The sequence below is a fragment of the Myxine glutinosa genome, chromosome 1, assembly GCF_964187855.1.
Source record: "Myxine glutinosa chromosome 1, kmMyxGlut1.1, whole genome shotgun sequence".
Classification (NCBI taxonomy): Eukaryota; Metazoa; Chordata; class Myxini; order Myxiniformes; family Myxinidae; genus Myxine; species Myxine glutinosa.
This window is the reverse complement of record NC_136261.1, coordinates 201,661,647-201,675,303: the sequence shown is the minus strand read 5'-3', so window position 1 is coordinate 201,675,303 and position 13,657 is coordinate 201,661,647. Positions and strand designations below refer to the sequence as shown.

The window sequence follows — 13,657 nt, the reverse complement described above, 5'->3', positions numbered from 1 at the left end:
AGTTGAATTATAATGTTATCATGAACGCCTTGCTTGTTTTGTGTACCCTAATGTTCCCCCATTAAATCTGGTTGATTCATATGGAAGTTGCCGCACTGCATTCATCTGTGTCGCATTGAAGAGCAATCCGCTCGATTGGTAATTAAAACCAAACTGGCTACAGGTTGCGGCAGACTTCGCTCGGTCTCTGACAAACCCAACCTGTAGCGACGGGTGTCTCCCCAACTGGCAAGGCACAGGTGTAATTTGGTATCGCGATAGAGGCGCGTAACCCGAGATCTGTGTCGAACCAGCCGGCGTTGCACCCGTGGGACGGCCGTGCCGGGAGGCGCGACCCGTCACCTACAACAATATATATATATATATATATATATATATATATATATATTGTTACGGATCGCGGTTTAGATGTTATTTGCCGAGCGAAGGCTCCGCGACCGAACAGTTGTTCCCCGACTCACCCGATTCACCCAGAACTTTGGCCGTATCGCACCGCAGCTGCCCAATCTGGAAAAGACTAAAACGACGAAATGCAAAGAGGAAAAGGAATAAGATGAGAAGACGGACAGAAGAGTAATTGGATTTATTATACACACAAGCAAAAAGAAAGCAGTCACGTTTATTTACAACACATAAGACGCAGGTGACACAGTGCAAATACTAGCTTATACAGACTTAATTAAATACCCAGGGACAAGACACACAGAACAAACTCATGTACACAAGAAGGGTGGAAAGGCAGGAGGTGGATGGCTGGAGGGAGAGGAAGGTCAAAGGGGGTCCTGCAGCACGATCGGCGCGTTTAGCAGCCGCCGTTCCTTCGCGGCCCTGCTCAAAACCGCCGTCCAGGCCCCAAGCGGCTGTTGGGTGTTGTTGCTGCTGTGGCCGCCGCTTGCTTTGCCAGGACTCGTCTGACTCGTCTGGTCCAAACCCTCAACTCAACAACACTCTTGCACGTCTCCCTGTCCAACCACTCTTTCTCTCTCTTGGTCCAACCACTCTTTCTCTTTCTTGGTCCAACCACTCTCTCTTGGTCCACTCACTCCTCACCACCGACCACCCCACGCTTCTTGCGCGCGCGCCTTTATAGCGCCTCCGGCGATCAAGCCGCCGGCCTTCAGGACACGCCCATCGGTGTGCTCACCTCGGCCCTGGTTGGTCACGCGACCCTCTGGCTCCGCCCTTGATGACGACGGGCGGGCACGCCCCTCTTCCCCGACCCGAGCACATGTTCAATGGTGGTTTTGGAGGGGATGTAATTGGCAATCGAGGCTTGGCAATGACGAAAGGGGATGTGAAAGGAAATGGAGATTTTAGGGATGGGAATGAAAGGGGATCTATTCTCTTTCACTGGTGCAATGGAGTACTTCAATTAATGGGAGACACAGTCTTACCCTAAAACACAGAATAAGAGATAACTATCGAACAGGGGTATTCTATTATTGGCTGACGTGTATGCTTGTGGACTAATTATGGGATGCCCTTTCACCTTTACACAGCTCCGGAGGCAGGGGGCGCAGAATAAACAATAATAATAATTCACACAATCAAAAAAAGATACAGTCCTCATATCCGCAACACTGCACCCTCCTCCTCTTAGGCACGTCCCGGGCCTACAACTTTTTATTTAGTGTGACACGTAGGTGTAGTTCCCTCTACTTTTAACCTGACCCTGAGTGCGACAGTTTTAAAACATAAATAAATGTGTCCCGCTGCTCCATTGCACCCTGCCTAACAGACTTACGCCCACAGTTAACCGAATTGCGGAATGGTCTTCAAACTATACACTGACGGTGGGGAGCATTATTTACAATGACGCTATTTTTATTTACAAAACTAACCCAGGACCTGTGATTGTTCTTTCTGGGGGGGAGACAGTCTGCTCTGCATCAATGCACCATGAACGCACCCAAAAACGCACCAATACACACCCAAGCACCAATTGGTGCAGTCACCATTGTTCATCAATGTTCAATCAAAATAAAATCAACAACCCCTAACCCTGCAGGTGGTCTCTTGCTCTTCGGCTCCCTCTGCTGGTTATTATTATTGTCTTCCAGTTGTTGTCATTCTTTCATTTTCTTACTGGCGGCCTATTTGCAATAAAGTGTGCCCAACGTGTCCATTTTTATTTATTTTATTTATGGCCCACAGGGCCGACTACGTGTGGTTCACCTGTGGGGCATCGGTGCCCTGTGGCCAAGGTCCGCCAGCAAGATTTCGGGCCCTCATGGCCGGTTCCAGCAGAGGGGCCATGTCCCAACCCATGGGGCCCATAAGTGGTGCTCGGCCACAGACATGTGGTCCATAATGTGGTGCATCGATGCAGACAGCTGGTTCTGGGAATTCCGGGCGCACAATGGAGGACTCACGCACGCTCCCCTCGGCACCCAATGGCGCACAGGTCATGTGGGAGACAAAAGAGACAATTGAGCGAGGGGTAAGGTCACAAGGGTACACATCAATAAGGCAATGCAAGGCGAAATGCGTACGGAGGGCAAAGTGAGAAAGCTCGTCCCTACCGTACGTCACCCCCCTGTCACCTACACTACCCTTGCCCTTACCCCATATTTACAAAATCTACCCATTTACAAATTCGTCACTACTGTCACGTCTTCCCCATATTTCTCCTATACCAAATTCGTCTCCACAATCCCTCTACTTCAAAATTTGCCATCACCAAATTCATCATCAATCCTCATAAGGAGGAAGAGATGGAACATCAAAGCACAATGTCACACCCACGTCATGATGCGTCTCACAATCCAAACATTTTCACAGTAAAAAATAATCAAAACATGGCATGGTGTGGAGTTCCTGTCACCTCAGGTGAGTGGATGCAGATGGTGCGAAGAGACTTCATCCTAACTACTTTCTAAATGACATTAACACACTTTACACTACCCGGGGTCTTTCCCCACCAATCCATTGGCCAACTTACACTATGGGTTCTAAAACCAATTCCCATTGACCAAACTGTGGTGCTTCTCAATTTGGGGTCTCACTCCCCCGATTCATCTCCCGGTGCCCTCGCACAATTTCTGGGCTGCGACGTGTAGCTCTCCCAGCAGGTCTACCCACCTGCACACCTCCACCACTGCAGTTGCCACCCGAGCTTACCTAGCTCCTCACCCTAACCTAACTAACTGGGGAAAGCCCCTCCTGGCTCTGTCACCCCACTCGGTGCCCTCTGGCACTGGGCTACCCGGGTCCGTCCTCCGGATCCTCGGGCCCCATCCACAACAACTACTACCGGCTCCCAGAGCCCACCTGCGGCCTCACCTGGCCGACATCCTCACAGTGGTGGAGTGCCCAAACCAATTACACACACTAACAGGCTACACGCCCAGCCATTTCCACAACACTAATGCACCCATCCAAAGACCATTCTTTCACCCGCACCACAGATGCCAATATCCAACCACAATTTACCTGTACCCTCTACCTAACACTTACACTACCCGCCCCGGGTATCCGTGATGGGGGTCCACTCTTCCCCCATTCACACCTTCGCACCATCCACTCCACTCCACAATTTCCACCATACTCACTCCACGACCATCCATTCCAATACTCCATTTATTCCGCACTACCATTTATTCCACACAGCCACATACACCTGTTGTTGCACACCTGTGCAATCACCTGGTGCCACCTGCACCCTCCTCCTCTTCCTGGACCATTTGGTCATCACAATACACATCACCATCACTCACTCATACACTGCTCCATCCACCTGTTCAGTTGCACACCTGTGCAATCACACCTGTTCAATCCTCAAACACACGGCATCATCTCAGCTAACTACTCCCCTCTGAAACTTGCGCTTCCCAGTCGTCCCTTTAAACTATTGCGCTCCCACGTCATTATCATCCACACTAAACTACCTGCGTCCCCACTACAGGTATCAGTCACTAACTAATCTTAACGTTACCTAATGTCATCTTCTAGGGCCCTACACACAATATCCTAACCCACCCGGGCTAGTTTTCACTGCCATCAACCCCATAAACTAGTGCTCCTTTGCCCCCCCCCTCAATTAATGGGGGGATGGTGGACTGCCCATCCCACCACATCGGGGGAGGTCCCACTATCAATTTGGCACTCCAAATTTCAGCCAATCAACTGCCAATCACCGTACCAATCATCAAATTTTGCTTTTTTTCCTAATTTCGGGGCCAAAACACTATCCTCATCACCCGTCTACTTATTAGATCCTCTCGGTGCGCCAACTCCCTCCTAAAGCTCGGCTTCGTACAGCCGAGCAATGAACGCGGGTTCTTTGGTGCCGGCGGCTGGATGCGTCCGGCACTCGGTGCAGGGACGGGGGCTTACCCGTGCCGAGATCCCACGCACCACCTCGGCGCGGAGCCATCCAATTGCCCGATCTCGACCTACCGGAACGTCTCAATAAAAAGTGGTCGCCATGACGACCCTTCCTATCGGGCTGCCCGCTCCGCCTAGTGGAGCCCGGACGCGGCCCTTCCAAGCGAGGTACAGCGTGGATCGCGTACGGCGGTCCTTTCGAACCTGCCGTGGCTCGGATCCCCGCTGGTTCTCGCGGCACGCGAAGCCCGGCATGCACCGAGGGCCCGATTCGGCTAAAAGTCGCTCTAACCGCTAACCCGGTTACCGTCGATGCCTCACCTGCATGCTTACACGCATACGCTACCCCTTGCTTGCTCATACCTCCAGCCGTTCCCATGCTCCTCGTACCTTTCCTTACACACCTCGGTACACTCATTCCGCTCACAGACTTGGTCACACACCTGACCACCGAACACCTTGGCACACATTCGTCGCTCGCACACCTCACCAACACACCTCTTTGCGCCCCCTCCTCGGTCACCTCCTCTGTGACAATCACAGGTGTGCTCTTACTCGCACACCCAACCACGTGCCTCACGCCCAACTCAAGTGTGCATTCCCACACACGTTCTACCATTCCAGGTGTGCATCCTTCCATTCCAGGTGTCCATCCTCGCTCACCTGTCACAACCAACTCACGCTCCGTGTCACTCTCCCTACTTTCACCTCCACTCTCGGTCACGCACTCACCCTTACTCTCGACAGCGCACTCTTTCCTCATGCACCTGTCCGTTACACACCTTTCTCGCGCACACTCTTGCGCACACCCTCCCGTTACACCCTCTGTAACACTCACCACAGGTGTGCATTCTCCCTTACTCTTGACAGCATGCGCTTTCCCCATGCACCCGTCCGTTACACACCTTTCTCGCGCATCCTCTTGCGCACACTTTTTCGTTACTTCCTCCGTAACACTCCCCACACCGCGCTTCCATGTGCTCCCTCGCACACGCGCTACTACCGACTCACTCTCGACAGCACACTCACTGGTCGGCGCGCACTTTTTCCTCACACACCCCATGGTCGGACATTCTCGCACACCTCTTTTTTCACACACCTGACCTGTCACACACTTCACCAACGGCCTCTCACGAACACCCGGATCCATAGCAACCCCCAAGCCGACTGAAGCTTTCCTCACATCATATACATTGCCGAATATTTCGCCACTCACCTTGGCACCTCGTCTCTGCACCTCCTTTGCCACCTGCAAACTCTTTATTTGGTTAGTGAGCAGCACATCACGATTCGAGCACAGACCTTGTACCAATTCCATTACTTCCTCCTTTATCTCCCTCTTAGTTTCTGTCCGTCCCTTCTTAATTTCACTCACCTCTTCTTCCACTTCCTCTAATTTTTGCTTCACCTCTTTTATTTCCCGGTGCGTCTCCTCAAGTTCGTCCTCTAAGGCTACCGTGACCGTCTCTATGTGCATCCTCACCTGCCGGTCCTTCGTCTCCATTACCTCTATCACCTCGTCCACCCTCATTGTCAGTCCCTCACGTACCATCTGACATTGCCTCTGTGTCGCTATTAATTCGTTTTTAATTTCTTTTTGTGTCGCCTTTAACCCTCCTAGTACCGCAGTGTTCTTTTGAACCTGCTCCACTAACTCCGTCTGTCCCTCTGTCAGCTGTTCCACCTCCTCCGTCAGGTCCTCTATGACCCCTTGTAACTTTGCCGTCCCATTTCTCACCTCTTTCTCCATACGCTTCTCACCTCGCTTTACCTCCTCGCGTAGCCCCGAGACCTCCTCACCCACACCTCATTGTATCCCCTCTTTCATCTCCTCCATCTCTTTTGTAGATGCCACCCTCATCTGTCCCAATTCATCCCTCTGAGCATCCAATCTGGTTTCTACCCCGATTTTTACCTCCTCTATCTGCTCTCCCATTTGTTTAATTTCTCGGGCGGATTGCTCCCCTATCTCCCGCAATTTGCCTTCCATGCTATTTTCTAGCCCCATTAACCCATTTCTCATCCCCTCTATCTGATTGTCTAACCCCTCAAATTTCTTGTCTAATTCCCCGATTTGATTTCCTAGTCACTCCCCCATTCTGTTTTCCATTTCCTCACTATCAGCCCTCCTTCTGTCTTCCATTTCCTCCATTTCCCTGGCTCTTTTTTCGTTGTCGCACTTCGACTCTGCCATGTATTCGCTAAACCGTGCCATGAACTGCTGCATGTCAAACGGCTGCATGTTAAAGCCCGCTGATACAGCGGGCTCGGCCACCCCGCGCTCGTGCGAGGCGCCTTTTTGCGCGCCTGAAACCTCGTGCGCGAGAGCGCCATTTTGTGCGTCTGATACCCCCTCAACCGCCTCCTCATTGCTCCCCTCCATTTGATCCTGGGTTACTCCTAACCCCTCCTCTAGCTCACCCACCGGCATTCGATCGCCTTGACCAGCCATGGCGCGATTTCAAAATTCGGGTTTTCCTTTAAAACAAAATCAAATTTCGGTGACTTTATAATTTTGACCAAATTTTTTTCTAGATGTTTTTTTAAAAATTTGGTTCGGGCCTCGAATCTCACTCCTCGACACCAATTGTTACTGATCGCGGTTTAGATGTTATTTGCCGAGCGAAGGCTCCGCGACCGAACAGTTGTTCCCCGACTCACCCGATTCACCCAGAACTTTGGCCGTATCGCACCGCAGCTGCCCAATCTGGAAAAGACTAAAACGACGAAATGCAAAGAGGAAAAGGAATAAGACGAGAAGACGGACAGAAGAGTAATTGGATTTATTATACACACAAGCAAAAAGAAAGCAGTCACGTTTATTTACAACACATAAGACGCAGGTGACACAGTGCAAATACTAGCTTATACAGACTTGATTAAATACCCAGGGACAAGACACACAGAACAAACTCACGTACACAAGAAGGGTGGAAAGGCAGGAGGTGGATGGCTGGAGGGAGAGGAAGGTCAAAGGGGGTCCTGCAGCACGATCGGCGCGTTTAGCAGCCGCCGTTCCTTCGCGGCCCTGCTCAAAACCGCCGTCCAGGCCCCAAGCGGCTGTTGGGTGTTGTTGCTGCTGTGGCCGCCGCTTGCTTTGCCAGGACTCGTCTGACTCGTCTGGTCCAAACCCTCAACTCAACAACACTCTTGCACGTCTCCCTGTCCAACCACTCTTTCTCTCTTGGTCCAACCACTCTTTCTCTCTCTTGGTCCACTCACTCCTCACCACCAACCACCCCACGCTTCTTGCGCGCGCGCCTTTATAGCACCTCCGGCGATCAAGCCGCCGGCCTTCAGGACACGCCCATCGGTGTGCTCACCTCGGCCCTGGTTGGTCACGCGACCCTCTGGCTCCGCCCTTGATGACGACGGGCGGGCACGCCCCTCTTCCCCGACCCGAGCACATGTTCAATGGTGGTTTTGGAGGGGATGTAATTGGCAATCGAGGCTTGGCAATGATGAAAGGGGATGTGAAAGGAAATGGAGATTTTGGGGATGGGAATGAAAGGGGATCTATTCTCTTTCACTGGTGCAATGGAGTACTTCAATTAATGGGAGACACAGCCTTACCCTAAAACACAGAATAAAAGATAACTATCGAACAGGGGTATTCTATTATTGGCTGACGTGTATGCTTGTGGACTAATTATGGGATGCCCTTTCACCTTTACACAGCTCCGGAGGCAGGGGGCGCAGAATAAACAATAATAATAATTCACACAATCAAAAAAATATACAGTCCTCATATCCGCAACAATATATATATATATATATATATATATATATATATATATATATATATATATTGTTACAGACGCGGTTTTAGATGTTATATTGACCGAGCGGTGGTGTATTACCGCGTCCGAACAGTTACTCCCCGATTAGCCCGATTCCACCCGACGTTGACCAGATCGCCCCACAGATATTCAATCGGGAAACCTCTAAAGCGACCGAAAGAGAAGGAAAAGAGAAAAAGACAGAGTACGGAGGAAGAACAGATTTATTATACACAGACAAGCAAAAAGGAAGAGCGACCAAAATTATTTACAAGCAATGGATGGAAAAAGCAGTCACACAGTGCATCGTTAGCTTATTCTACTCAATTTACTTAATCCCAAGACAACGAGTAAGACAGGACGTTCACACTTACACAGGGGATATTGCAGGCAGGTAGGGCTTGAGGTGGATTGCTTGAGAGGGAGGCAAGGTCGGAGGCAGCAGCTCTCAATTCCTCGCAGTTTTTGGCGGGAAAAACCCTCCGTCGCGTATCCGCTGCTGTAGACGTCACGCGCTGGCTCGGGCACACCTGCTCCTCTCCTCCTGGTGGAGCCGTCTCCCTCCTTTCAGCGCGTCTCTCCAACGCTGGTTTCCTCTCCGAGTACCTCTCCTCTTTGGCTTGGAGCGTTTCGCATCTCACCGCTCTCCTTGGTGCCGCCTCTTCGCTCCTCTCCCAGGTCATCTCTTAAAGCAGTCCCTTACAGTCGCTTTTATAACTCGCAGCGGAATCAAGCCGCCGGCTGCGAGGGCACGCCTACCGGTTCGCTCACCGCGGTGCTGATTGGCCATGCGACCCTCTGGCTCACTCCTCCCCTCGATGACGAGGTGGAGACACGCCTTTCTTCTCCGAGATTAGCACATGGGCAATGGCGGCTTGCGGGATTGAACACAACTCGCACCCTTTTGAAAGGAACTTTGGAGAGCGGAGATGTTTGGGGAAATTGCAAGGGCCTACTCTTATTTTGTTTGATACAATGCAAAGTCAATCTAGTGGGAAACACAGATTTAGCCTACATGGAATAAGGAAATACACTATTTAAAAAGATATATCGTGACCTGCGTGTAAGTTTCATGGAATTAACTAGGAGGACGGCTGCGACCATTATTTACATTACCAGGGTGTTACCATACTTTTGTAACGTTCACATTGTAACGTTTTCACATTCGTTACACTTCCTCCAAAATTGTTACACTTCTCAAAAACCGTTACACTTCTCAAATTCGTTACACACTTCTCAAAACCGTTACTATATATATATATATATATATATATATATATATATATATATATATATATATATATATATATATATATATATATATATATATATATATATATATATATACATACATGCACACACACAAATACAAATATACACATACACACACACAAACATACACACACACACACACACACACAGACACACCCACAGACACATGCACCCACAGACACATGCACCCACAGACACACACACACACACATATATATATATATATATACAGTATATATATATATACATATGCACACACACACACACACACACACACACACACACACACACACACACACACACACACACACACACACACATGCAAACACACAAACATATGCACACACACACACACACACATGCAAACACACAAACATACACACACACACCCACAGACACATGCACCCACAGACACATGCACCCACAGACACACACACACACATATATATATATATACAGTATATATATATATACATATGCACACACACACACACACACACACACACACACATGCAAACACACAAACATACGCACACACACACATGCAAACACACAAACATACACACACACATACAAACATACACACACACACACACACACATGCAAACACAAACATACACACACACACACACACATGCAAACACAAACATACACACACACACACACATGCAAACACACAAACATACACACACACAGACACACCCACCCACAGACATACGCACCCAGACACACGCACACACACACACACACACACACACACACACACACACACACACACACGCTGTGCAGCAGACGGGCTAAAAATTAGGCTAAAACAAAAAACAAGGGTGATTAAATAATGAACTTAAACAGTATTTGTGATTTCACGTTCACTGTAACTACACTAACAAATGGTAATTTTGGAAGTCAGACCCATTATTAATATTGTTGCGGTTTTGAGAACCCACACTTGTAAGTAAATATAACATCATTAAAGGTTAACGGTAGCACCCCATAGGTAGGCCACAAGCAACACGTAGGTCACCATAGGATGTCAGTTATTTCATAATATGTCTTTCGATAAGGCCATTCCCAATAGTTGAATCTGCGTTGTGTCAATCAAATAAGAGTAGGCCCCTCGTCCATTTTGCAGCCTCCCTTCATCGACGCCAATAAGCGCTCCCCAGTCTGTGCCCCATGGCCCTTCCCAATTTGTTACGCGCCTTTGCCAGCAGCCTTCACTGCCCTTGGGCTTGCTCAACCCAGCCAAAAGCCATGAGGTAAAGCCCGGAAAAAGGGGCGGAGTGACAGGATGGAGGTGCGGCCATGTCAACCAGCCATCAGGGCAGAGCCGGTAAGCCAATACCAGCCACCAGGGCTGAGGTGAGGTCGCCTGACAGGGCGTGGTTTTGGGCTCCGAGAGCGTTCGCTGGCTTGGTTATAAAAGCGCGCACGCAAAGCCCTCATAAGGACTTGTTGGAAGGTTGGCTTATGAAAAGGACTCGCTGGCGCTGATTACAAAGGACTGATCGTGGTTGGAAGGACTCGTGAGGAAAGTGCAGTGTGTAAAGGACTTACGGAGCAGCGCTCATTACCGAGGACTGGAGCCAAGCTTGGTTGTGCACAAGAACTGGTACGAGAGTTGAGTACGGAAGGGAGAGACGCACTGTGGCAACCTGCTGTACTAAGGGCGAGCGCGCGGCACGCATTGCCAAGAACTGCAGCGTGCAGGACATTGGGGAGGGGGCGCTTGGGGCGAGTAAGATCGGTAGCGCGAGTGCAAAAGCGCCGGTACACCAATTACGTACGCCGATAGCCCAAGCTTACCTTTCCCCGTCACGATAATTGTCCGCTTGCGCTACGCTACGCGGAGAGCTGCCTGCCGGGTTTCATCGCCTGGTACGGGTCGAGGACCGGAGCCTGGACACCATCGCCGGACCTTCCACCCTACCATCTGCATCCCCATGTGAGTCTGAAGTCTGAGACCGAATCTGAGAGCGATCGGGCCCGTGTCCAGGGAATAGAGTAAGACTGTCTAAGGCTGCCCTGTGTACTTTTCCTTCCTCTTTCTTTCTTGTACATTCTTTCGTTTCCTCTTCTTATTTGTACATAATTAATAAACCAATCTGTTCTTCCTATTTTCCTGGTTTCCTCTTAATCCGATCGTCCTAATCTTTTCTCCATTGGGTAAACGCGGCACGATTCGGAACCGCTATAATCGGGTTAGCCATTGTTAACAGCTCGGATCGCGGATCGCTATCCGCTCGGCGTTTTCACCTGATATCCGTGATTCGAGCGGGAGTTATTCCCTTGCTTCACGGTCGGTGGTAGTACTTAGATAATAGGACTAAAACTCGACCAACAACCCTATTTACCACCGACCGGAAGGAACGTTATAACCCCCAGGGTCACGTCGGCCAGATAAAAGACAAGGGGATTAACCCCCTCTTGATAAGGGGAGAGCCGACGTCGGAGATCCGCAACAATATTAAGCCCCTGCCCCCCAAATAGAGAAGTCAAACTATGCCTATGGTTATAGGGACAGTTACAAATGCTGTCTTTCAATTGCTAAGGAAATATAAAAGTGCATTTTAAGTTTTTGATAAGTTGTATTGTTTTGTTTGACACGTGTTTTTTATTTGGCTTAAAGCAGTTACTTCCTGTTGAGGACAGGAGTAGGATGGAGGATGTTGCCCGCTGCATGTTTTCTTTAAAGTATTGTTGCTCAAGTGACAGTAAACATTGGGGATCACTGCAGTCTAGAAGGTCCTTTTACCCATTCTCTCTTTCTCAAACCACACTTCCTTTCCAGTGGGCCGGCTGACCTTGTCTTTCCCAAGTAACTTGGCACTTCACATGGTTAGTGAGCAAAACCCAGCAGTGAGAGCGGGGGGCAGCCAACCCAGGTCGTGCACCGCAGTACAAAAGGTTGCAGTCCTCGTCCCCTGCCGTGACAGAGAGAAGCACTTGACACATCTACTGGCCAACCTACACCCAATTCTGCAGCGACAGCAACTGCACTACACCATTTATGTCATCCACCAGGTAGGAGTTCACTCTTGAATCAAACTCATCGCATTTAGAAACTTTGATCAAAGCCCGAAGACGAAATTGATTGCAGAAAGGGAAATCCTGGGAGTGAAGTTTGAATACTTTTGGTCTTCTCTAGACAAGCACTGAGATGATTTTTTAGTTGAGGTAAAGAGCAAAAACTTTTATCTATTATAGTTTTATATTGTGCAAAATTAATATTAAATTGTTTGTCTTCGCGGAGCTCTGCTTAAATCATAACGCTTAATATCCTGAGCCTGGAATCATTTGGGCTTGCACGGTTGTGAAATGGTTGTGAAAGTCATGAAAAATCCCCCAAACTTTTAGGCAGGAGACTTCATGTTTAATCGAGCCAAGCTGCTGAATGCGGGATTCTTGGAGGCCATGAAAGATGCAGCATGGGACTGCATCATCCTGCATGATGTCGACCTGATTCCTGAGGATGACCGGAACCTGTATCTCTGTGGCCAGCAGCCCAGACACCTGGTGGTGGGGAGAAACTCCACTGGATACATGTGAGCAAATGGAGTTGGAAAAAATATAGCTTTGTTGTGCTTGAAAGTACAGTAGCTACAGGCATGCTTCCTGGACCTCAAGAACTGGCACAACCACTATACTTTGCTCATGCCCCCCTTTTGCACCCACAGACTCCGCTATAAAGGGTACTTTGGGGGAGTTACAGCGTTGTCTGCACAGCAATTTCGTGCCGTCAATGGTTTTTCAAACATCTTCTGGGGGTGGGGAGGAGAAGATGATGAGCTACGGCAGAGGTGATTTTGCTTTCACTATCAAATATTGTGACTCTTTCATCGTAACTGCCAATATAATTGCATCATCTCATGACCACCTGTCCCAATATGATACTGTATTCATGATGGTTTATAATACTGTATTCATTATGATACTGTATTCATAAAAAATGTAGTTGAAGGGGGAAGGGCTCCATAGGAGGAAGATTTGTTTTATTTTATCTGAAGAAAATTATAATATTAATTTTTTTCCACACCAAAATTTGATTTACTTCTACATTTTAGTCAGGTTCACGATGTTTTTTCATTCCAATTTTTTGGAGATGAGCAAAACTATACATTTTTGGAATATTCAGAGCATGAGGAATCCAAAAATTAATGTTGGCATTTGCGTAGACACCTTTGCGAAAATGACACTCAGGACAGTGATGAAGATCTGTAAAAGCATATTCCTGAACGGTATGGACCTAGTAGATCCTGTGTATAGGACTTATAGTTCAA

General features: G+C 48.8%; 2 protein-coding genes across 3 annotated transcripts in view; one reads left to right on the top strand and one right to left on the bottom strand.

Moving 5' to 3' along the window:
* The window catches only part of LOC137433556 (tetratricopeptide repeat protein 1), a 207,290-nt gene that overhangs the window by 138,011 nt on the left and 55,622 nt on the right, over nucleotides 1–13,657 (bottom strand). The gene's annotated exons all lie outside the window — the stretch shown is intronic.
* LOC137433512 (beta-1,4-galactosyltransferase 4) overlaps nucleotides 1–13,657 on the top strand; it is a 73,617-nt gene that overhangs the window by 31,811 nt on the left and 28,149 nt on the right. The window contains exons 3-5 of the mRNA XM_068125871.2: nucleotides 12,169–12,401; nucleotides 12,735–12,922; nucleotides 13,055–13,177. Coding sequence (XP_067981972.1) covers nucleotides 12,169–12,401; nucleotides 12,735–12,922; nucleotides 13,055–13,177 — 544 coding nt within the window. The remainder of the gene's footprint in view (nucleotides 1–12,168; nucleotides 12,402–12,734; nucleotides 12,923–13,054; nucleotides 13,178–13,657) is intronic.